This window comes from Sesamum indicum, linkage group LG4 (genome assembly GCF_000512975.1).
Source record: "Sesamum indicum cultivar Zhongzhi No. 13 linkage group LG4, S_indicum_v1.0, whole genome shotgun sequence".
Taxonomy (NCBI): domain Eukaryota; kingdom Viridiplantae; phylum Streptophyta; class Magnoliopsida; order Lamiales; family Pedaliaceae; genus Sesamum; species Sesamum indicum.
Genome location: NC_026148.1, coordinates 15550674 through 15560807, shown reverse-complemented (window position 1 = coordinate 15560807; position 10134 = coordinate 15550674). Strand labels below are relative to the sequence as shown.

The 10134-nt window shown below is 31.8% G+C and overlaps 1 protein-coding gene across 1 annotated transcript; it reads left to right on the top strand.

Annotated features, from left to right (window-relative positions):
• LOC105161145 lies at positions 7678 to 9399 on the top strand. The gene is made up of 2 exons (XM_020693165.1): positions 7678 to 8515; positions 8607 to 9399. Exons 1-2 carry the CDS (start codon positions 7961 to 7963, stop codon positions 9372 to 9374), a joined length of 1323 nt encoding a protein of 440 aa, XP_020548824.1. The 5' UTR covers positions 7678 to 7960; the 3' UTR covers positions 9375 to 9399.

Genomic DNA, 10134 nt, shown 5'->3' with positions numbered 1-10134 from the left:
TAGAAATTACCTGGAAAATGAGCACATTTATGAAGGGTTGGTTGAGAAAACTGGAAGATATTAGCCAAGTGAATTGAATACATTGTAGGATTATTCTTCTTGCAGTCCGTCAGCTGAGTTATGATCAAATAAAGTCTGTTTGTCAGCTTCTCAACATCCATCTCATGCCCACAACAAATGAGGTGAAAATTCAAGTTCCTTTGGTTTTTCCTCAACTAATTTTGTTTGTCTATGGCTTTTGTACCCAGTGTTCAATTCGATTTCAGGGGCGTTCACAGTTGGATTTATGGAATCAAAACCAAAATCAAAATTTTCGTACAAGACTTTTTTTATTTTTATTTTTTGTGTGTGTTAAATACTACTTTTTATAATATACTAATTTGTGTGGCACGTCGTTTCTACGTACATATAATAAATAATCTTTCATATTTTAAAATATATTATGAAAAAAAATAAAATATGAATAAGTACATCACATTAATTAAAAATAATAATAATTTATCAATTACGTAAGTTAATTATTTTGTCATAAAGGGCATTTTTAATATTATAAAAAATTAGTGCGACATTGTCATTAATCATGTGGATGGACTTTTCTTTTTATATTAGTATTGATTATAGATAATAAATAAATATAAATACTGATTTATTTTTAAAAAAGTATAAAAATATAATATATATATATATATATACAAATACAGTAAAAATGTATGATATATAAATACAATAAAAATTTAAATATATATATAAATTAAAATTTATGATTTGTTTTCTGGTAATAACCAAACCATGACGAATTGATTCGGTATTTGATATGTTCTTTTTATGTAATGAAAATTTCAGTTCGATTATGTTCGATACGATTTTATCGAGTAATTTCGGTATAGATTTACCGAATGAACCCCTTTTGAGATAATTGATTTTGAATTTTTTTTTTTTAGGGAATCAGTTATAATTATATCAGCAATTATTAATATCAAATATTATAACTAAACAATAATTGTTGTTAAAGTAGATCGATAACTATTATAAAAATATATGTATCCACACATTTGTGGGACTCAACCCACAACTTTTAGGTTATGAGGCATCAATTTCGCCAACTACATTAGGTCGTATTAGTAAAATAATTATAACTAACATCATTTTTAAGGTTAATTGAAGCAGTAGAAAAATTATTTAATGGAAACAATAGATGATCAAGATAAAAATAATTATTGAGGACTTAAAAATTAAAAATTGTAGCTTTTATTAAAATGTGATTTAATGGAATTTAATCTAAAAAATTATTAAAGAAAAGGCCAAACAATATAAAATTTGTGTTAGGTTGCAACATCGATTTGTTAATTCGCAAGAGAGAAGTTTTATATATATTGTACGGATAGAAAGACAAATACAATTATAATGTTATGTGGATTCTCCATCTTCCAGTCGAGCTTGGTAAAATTATTTTGGATGGCCAATGAGGTTGGCTCCAGCTCCAAGCGTATTGAGTTAGCGAGAACTACCAGCAAGAATCCTAAAAGAATAAGGCGGATGAGCGGCGAACCCCATAGCATCCTCGACTGTGTACCGCGGGAATCTTCCTCTGTCGGTATGCACAAGAGGAAGTTAATAAGAAAATCACATTATTTTTTTAAGGTTTATCTTTTATAAATAAGATGCTAATTATTTTATTCTTCTACATGAGGTAGAGTTTGGTCGACCGTCCAAGTAAATGGAGTTATTTGAAAGATGCTACAAGAAAAAGGAGGACGGCGGCTGGAGCAAGCCGAAGCGAGCAGAGGGCGTGGCGGTAAGTACTTTATTAATATTATTTTTTTTAAAAAAAATAATTCTTGATTAAAAAACATTCCAAAAGCTGATGGAGGATTGTCAGCCTCTGCCTACGACCGAGGACCATGATTCCCCGATTGAATCGGATGCTTCGGTGGCGATGACGGAGCAACAGATATGACTAGCTGTGGTTGGGAAGCAAGAACAAGGGCTGAGTATTTGGCCTTGGTTGTGAGGCCCACGTCTCCAGCCGGACCTTCACATCACCATCGCCATCGCCACAACCAAAGCCGTCATGGAGGACTGCATCGCCCACCTCGAGACGATGATGACCGACATGATGGCCATGATGAGGGAGATGCAGACCTCCTCCTCGATTGCGGGACCGTCACAGCCTACTGCAATATCGCCTCCGACAGGCCTTAGGACAATATGGACGTCGCTGACGAGAAGGGTTCAGATTAGGTTTAATTTTTTTTTATTTTTGTAATTAGATAATATTTCATATTAATATAATATTTTTTCTTAATTATTCATGTTTCATAATATCTATTACATTTCATTATTTCATATTTATTCAATTAAATAAATTCATAAATATAATTAATTAAAAAATTAATAAATTAATATAATTATATATTAAAATATATAAACTTATTTATTTATTAAAATTTATGAAATATATGAATTAAATTATTTGTTGAAATTTAGTACATAAAAATAAAAAATTACAAACTATAAATAAATTATAAAATTATGAATAAATTATAAAATTAAAAATTAGAAATGGTTTTAGTAATTCTTTGTTATTGCCTCCTTCCGTTTAGGATCTCTTACGGCATCCTGTACATTATTAGAAATACGCCACAATCTATAAAGTGCACTAGTACTAACAGAGCTAGTCAAATTTATGCTAAGAATACGTAGTTTGACATCCTCTATAATGAAGCTAGCTAAAATAGACGGAGTCCTCTCGGTGTTTTGAACCATCTCATGTTGCACTCCCTCCAAATGTGATAGACGCATGATTCAAATAACGCACGATATGCCACGTTAATCATCATGAAAGACTACATCATACGTAACATATAATTTCCAGGAAGGGGGTGATAACATCCATTTCTTGAAAGATTTCTACAAAGAAAACCAATAACTATGAAGATACTAAAAAGATAATTTGCAGATGCTATGATGTTTGTACGACAAAGGAAGTGGGATATGTCTGCGCTGGCTTGGAAATAATAAGCATTACTTTTAACAGGGCTGTTTGGTTTCTTTTTTTTCCTTTTCAAAATGAAGATTTTTAGGACTAAGATCTTTCATAAAAAGAAATCTCGAAATAATAAAATTGAACAATATGAAACAAAAGCTGAAAATAAGAACAATGGTGAAAAAAACTTATTAAATGAATGTTTTTTTTTAACTTGAAAATACTACAACTTTTACGGAATGAAGAGATGTTCAGTGATATGAATTATCAAAGACATTTTTCTCTGTATTCTAAAAGTTATTTCAAAGAACACAAAATATAAATGTCTAACAATATGGATAAATTCATTAGAAGCATGAATTCTTTAGCCTCCTCATCAGGGGACAACCAAGAAATTTTAAATATAATCACCACAGCAGAAACACTATGAAAAAATAATCATCTATTTAAATGGGAACCTTCTAAGGTCAGTGTTAAAGAAATTTATAAAAAGTCATTTGTTAATTTTAAATCTGCATACATGATAAAGACTGAGGAACAAGTCTTACCATTAGTTTTCAATCAACCAACCTTGCATTTGCTTTCAAAGTCTTTAATTATTAAATATATTAAGAACGAATATAAATTTCTGTATATTGATCTTGTTTAAATTGCCATAAAGCCCTAACAAGAGTTAGGATTCGATACCAGTGCTTTTCTCGCCTTACAAGATTGTATACATCTGGATTTCTATGACTCCCACTAGTCTTTGTGATAGTCCTATTTATTTCAATTCTTAATGATCCCTATATTATTTATATCCTTACTTTAAATGTCAAAAATTACAATTACAAAATGAAGTTCTCATGCTTGTGAAACATTTTGTAGGTTTGATTAAGAAAATATTTTGTAGGTCTCATGCCAAGTCATAAGGCCAGACAATATTTTGAAAAATAAATAGAGTTAAAAATCTAACCTTATGGTCCTCAAAACAATTTAAATGGAAAAAAGTTGTACTACCTGAAACATGATATCTACGCTCTGGTTCTATACCCCCATTTCGATTCATATAAAATTTAGAAATTGATCAAATTACCCAGCATCCTAATGGATCTGTAGGAGTCAAGTTCTTTCGACAAAACTCTCTAAAAACCAACATAAACTTTCACTCTCATCATGTTACTCCTTCCAACCATCCAACTTCAGAAATTATTAGGCCTAATATCTTAAAATTCCAGGGAATATGAATAGATCAAAATCGCACAACATGTCTACAATGATTATGGGGAATCTGTTCAAACAGGATCTCCCAATTCTGCACCATCACAGATTCTTACAATTACTAAAAAATTTTCAATTAATAAAAATCTCTTAAAAGAGACTTCCTTTCAAAAGAAAATACAATCAATAGGAAATGGTTCATGTTTAGCTTTTCTATATCTCAAAGATCAAATATCATATTTGAATGGTATGAGTTCATGCTATATACTAAACAAAAAATCACTGTTCTCTCTTATTTATTCCGAACATATGGAGAAGATAAATTAACAGTCATCTAAAAAGCTCTCAAAAAATGGACAAAAAATGATGGATCAGTAATCTCTAGTGAGCATCCACTATTAAAAGAATTAGGAATCTCCATAAAAGGTCTATTTATCCCATGAATTGCGTCCAAGAGGAGTTAATCCCAACCAAATATTTTGAAAAAACTAAAAAAAAAAATTTCAATTGCTAATTCAGCCAGTCTCATAATTGATTTCAAACTTTCCAAAGCACATGTTTTAATGACTGAATTTGTTTCAAAACTCATATTGTTCTTTTCAAAGACCTTTAATAATCCAATTGTAACGTCCATAAATTTTTATATACAATTGTGGGACTAATTCATAAATATTAAATTTTTTTCTTTTTAAAATTTATTTTATTTTTATTTATGAAGAGATGGATTTCATTAAATTTTAATATTTTCCTTATATTTAGAGACTAACTAAGAAAAAAATAAAAGAGAATTAATGAGATTGACTTTCTTAATCAAATTTGAAAATCTACCATAAAAAAGGCACCGAGTTAACCTATGTATTACATCCCTCCCCAATATATATAAATCACTAATTACTCCAATTAAATTATAATTAATTAATTAATCAATGATCATATTAATTAACAAATCCCATATCTTATTTTCACCAAAAAAAAATTCAAATTTTTACTCATAGCCCACCTCTCCATTTTTCCTCCTAAATTACTATATATCAAAAATCAGTAGTCTTGATAAATTCAAGAATTCTCAGTTGCAAAAAGGGTTTTTTTTTTTTTTAATGTAAAAATTGGCAGAGAGAAATGGAAAGTGGTGAAGAGAGGAAGAAGAGTAGTTTTGGTCCGAGTCTTGAAGATGACAAGATTAAGCTTATTGACATATTGTCTGAAAATGATGATTTTCTTGTTGCTTTTTCATCACCTTTCTGCAGCGATTCTCTTACAGGTTCCAAATTCTCTTATTTCTTCTTTACTTAAATCAAATACAGATACCGAACAAAAAAAAAACAAATATACTGAATTTTTTATACCACGTAGGTCCTATACGGATCACAATTCATGTGTTATCAGATTGAATTTTGTTGTGTTTTCTATTTCAATTGACATTCACACGTCACATCTACAAAAATTTTCTTTAACTAAAACAACAAGCGTCATTTTTATACACGCGACATATATATGTCTAATGGAATAGAATATGCAATGCGGTTCGGAACATAAATTCCAAGTATTTGAGTTCTTGAAATTGGCTGCAAAGCAATGAAGTAACTGTTATTGATGTAAGAACAGATGGTGCAATAAGGGATGATGGAGGATTCGGACATTCTCAAGAAGTTGAGAAAATCCCTTGTCATGAGTTTGTGCAGTCATCCAGACCAAGTTTTCTGAGGAGAAGCTTAGCTTGGGATAATGCCTTCTTCAATAGTGCTGGTATAGTGTTCTTCTTCCCTCAATTGCTAGCTATAACCATGGATTCAAGTTTACTCTTTTTTGCTAGCGATTGAATCACATTCGAGTGCGTGTGCAAAATTTAAATTTTTAATTATATTTATTTAATTAAATAAAATTGGAAAAAAATAGGATAAACAATTGATCAAAATTTATAAGTGATAGTATGACTAATTAATTAAAAAAATGGTTGTTTATGGAAGAAATAAATATATATATGTAACGGTATTTAAGTAAATCCGTATATAATTTGCTATAAAAAAATTAGCATTTAATGCAATTTACTCCTTTTTTATTTATAAATAATCAAATTATCCCCTATGAAGAAAAAAAGATACTTTACCCCCTATATGCTTTTTAAAATGAAGCAAATTGCTTCATTTAGAAAAACACAAGGGGAAGGTAATAGTCTTTAATAATTCAGGGCATAATTCATTTTTTCTATAGTATTATTAAAAATATATTTGAAATAAACTTTTTCACTAGAAAAAATTTTAGAATTAAAAAATTCTGTAGAAAATTTGAATTACGAAGATACCTACCATTAGAGTTCACGGTAAATTGAAAATGAAAATTTTTACACAATATTTGGTTTTATTTTTGGATAATTTTCGAAATAAGATAAAACACATGTAATGTTTGTCTCTTTGTTTTCACACTTTGTTTGTGTGGTTTTTTATTTTTGAACTTTCTATATATAATAGATACATACATACTTATATATATAAATATAATATAAAAGAAACATGATTTGACAATGAATAATAATTTTTGTCTCCCAAAAATACAATATTAAACATACAATTTATATATATATTTATTTATTTATATATAGAAAATAAATAGAAAAAGACATGATTTGATAATCCGAACAACAAATATGCACCACTTATTTTAAAATATTTTAAATTACCTCTAAAAACAAATTCAAACATATTATCTATTTCCAACTCATACTTATTTATCTGTATTTTTCTCTCTTTCTATTTCCAAAATACAGAACAAAACACTCCAACAATAAAACAAAACATAATGTTACTTTTTCACAGTTTCGACGAGAACTGTCCATTCCCAAACATTTGATTTTGTCAAGTACACAGGTGTACTTGATCCTGATGAGTTATCCTTCATAAACAAAGGATATAGAACAGCCATAGACGTGCGCAAGCGAAGATCTGAATCGGGGCCGACGCCGCCAACTGGTGGCGGACTCTCTCTAGACTGGTTTGAGATAGAACCATCCATCTACGACTGCACGCCGGCCGGTATGAACTTGTTTGCTTTCTCTTCAAGCTCTAAATTTCATGCATCCGTGTGTTTGAAGATGAAGTTAACTTTGTAATGTCCTACTTCTTTGCAGCCCCCAAGAAAGTCGAAGAATCCTCGAGAAATGAGGTGAGTAGAAGTGGTATGATCGGTAGACCATCTCAATGAAAATGATGTTTAGATTGAAGAGTTTGTTTGATTCTTACAGGTGATGTCTGATCGAACTTCTACTAGGAAAAGTATCTTTGTCCAGAGTGAACAGAAGATTAGAAAGGTTTGTCCCTTATGACACACGTATAATTCTGTCATTTTCATTCATAGGGGGAAACCAGCTCTGCATGGCACGAGTTCCGTTAAGTCTTGTGAGGGAATTAAGGTTGTTTTCATTAGAAATTAAAGCCGGAGACTAAAACAGCAAACTTTTGGAATTATGGGATGCAATGTGACGACTGACGAGTTCAAAAACAGTGATCTAAAATCACAAAGGGTTTAGTTTGTGGAAATTAAAATAAAATTTCCCCACTATTAATGTAACGCGAAAGTGTGATAAAAGATCCTCTACTATATTCCGACAACCTGCTGGTTTGCATATATATACTTCCTGCATAATGTGTGAATGTAGTGAAAAATTGATGCTGCTGATTGCTGATCATTCACTTATTTCGATCTCTCTAGACAATCAGCAGCAGGAGACCAGGCAGAGTACCGTCGCCTAAGCCACCAAACGTATTTGGAAGGAAGACAATGGATTTATCAACGACATCACGAAAGGAATTATCAGGGAGATCGAGTATCACAGTCGACAGCAAATCCGCTACAGCTGCTGTCGATGAGAAGACTTCATCAAATCACAACTCCACCTCTCTGCCGTCTCCCAAATTTTCCTCTGTAGTTTCACCAACATCTCTCATACTTGGCACGTCGAAACTATCTTCATCGGTTTCAGCCTCCAAGATTTGGAGACATACAGAGAGGAGAAAAGGCATCGGACATGTTAGCCTGTCAACCTGTTCATCGTCTCTCTCGAATGGCCTTTCTTGCCTGCCGCCTGGCGGTTCTACCAGCCCTTTGGCTTCCAACTCGCCATCACCTGTTTGCAACAAGCAAAGGTCTAATGAGGCAAAGGTGAGGAAAATATTCCCAGGGCCATTTCAGAATGATGGAAAAGAAGCATCCAACTTGCGAATAAGTTTGAACAGTCCATTAGGCTCACACAAAGACTACAGTTCCCAGGCCATGATTTCCTGCAGGCCATCGAGGCTCCGTCCGCCGGCACCTCAGATCAGATTCTTTGACGAGGTTGTTTCTGCTATCCTCCCAATCTCTCTCTCATTTCTTGTCTTTTTTGTTTTTTCGTGAACAAGTCTGAAAATCTGAATTCAAAATGCAGAATACACCTCCGAAGTATGACGGGACAACAAGAAGCAGAAAAATACCTCGAAAAGTTGTGCCTGGTGAATCCTTGCAAGAATCAAGAATCGGCAACAGGCATGCCTCAGCTTGCGTAAAGCTTCCAAGTCCACGCTCAGGAACAACAGGGAAGAACATCAAGAGATCAAAGATCGATTACACGAATCCATTTATGAAAATCGGGAGTGCTGATGATGTTGGCAACCGTTCTGTAAACAAACATGGGCCGAATTCCTGCCAGGAGGAAAACAAAAGAAGGGACAAGTTGAAGAACAAAGCACGGGAAGGGAGTCGCCGGCCCGAATTAGAAGTCGAGAAATCCAGTGATCTAGAAAATGGAAAGGAAAACACGTCTCGTTCCAGCGATCAACTCGGCAACCTAATCGAACATTTTGACGCCATCGACCTGAACCAAGAAAAGAGACAAGAACTGAAGAGGAAACAAGCAGGGCTCCGATCAGCACGCAACAAGAACGACGTACAAAACAATGGTATCCCAGCTTATACACTCATCAAGAAAGAAACTCACATGCTGGAATCTCCACGATCTGGGAAAGATGCTGCTTCGATATCGGGCATGAGAGCTCCGCTTGCAGACAAAACATCTGCTCGCAACTTAAGCGAAGAATTCCGATTTCCGACAGAACCGAAGAAAGAGAGGTTAGTGCAGAGAGCAGCGGTTTTTGGTTCTTCAGGATCAGCTACTCGCGACAAGGAGAATAATGAGAAAGCAAAATTACCTCATTGATATTCATCAACCTAGTCATCACGTTTGATTGTATTTTCCGTCTTCTAATTATATTTTAATTCTTTATATTATTACTATATGCATGAACAATTAAAAAGGGTTAAATGCAATTTAACTCTCTGTAATATGTGAAATGAGCAAATATCCCCTATGAAAATAGAATTAGCAAATTATCCCCTGTGTTTCAAAAAATGAAGCAAATTACCCCTTATCTATGATTTAGATAGGAAAATAATTTGCTTATTTTTTTAAAACACAGAGGGCAATTTGCTATTTTATTTTTCAGAAGAATTAAAAATATTTATAACAAAAATACTCATGTACATTAATTAATGTATTTAAATTATGTATTTTGATCAATTTTAAGACATAGCATTTAGTAAAACTAAATTAAACAAAAAAAAGATCAAATAATGTATGTATATAATTTGAATAAATATGTGATTCGAGATAATATAAATTTAAATATTTTTAAAAAATAAAAATATAAAAATTGTTAACAAAAATAGACAATCTTCTTCCTTTTGCCTGTATTAGAAGAAAAATTAAATATGTTAGGATTTATAATATCACAAATTTGTATATTATAATCTAACTTATGTAATAATAGAATTAACGATCGACGATCTTTATATTATGACTGTGTCAAAAGAGAAAAAGAACAATTATGTAAATATAAATTCATTTTCAAAATAACAATATTTTATTTAAAAAAATTTGATTTTGTACCATTTGGATATTAGGACCATATATCCTGTTA

What these genes read in the sequence shown, in the direction of transcription:
- LOC105161145 (XM_020693165.1), top strand. Translation starts at nt 7,961, where the DNA reads ATGGATTTATCAACGACATCACGAAAGGAATTATCAGGGAGATCGAGT. An exon ending in AGATCAGATTCTTTGACGAG is followed by an intron (nt 8,516 to 8,606) that starts GTTGTTTCTGCT and finishes TTCAAAATGCAG; the next exon opens with AATACACCTCCGAAGTATGA.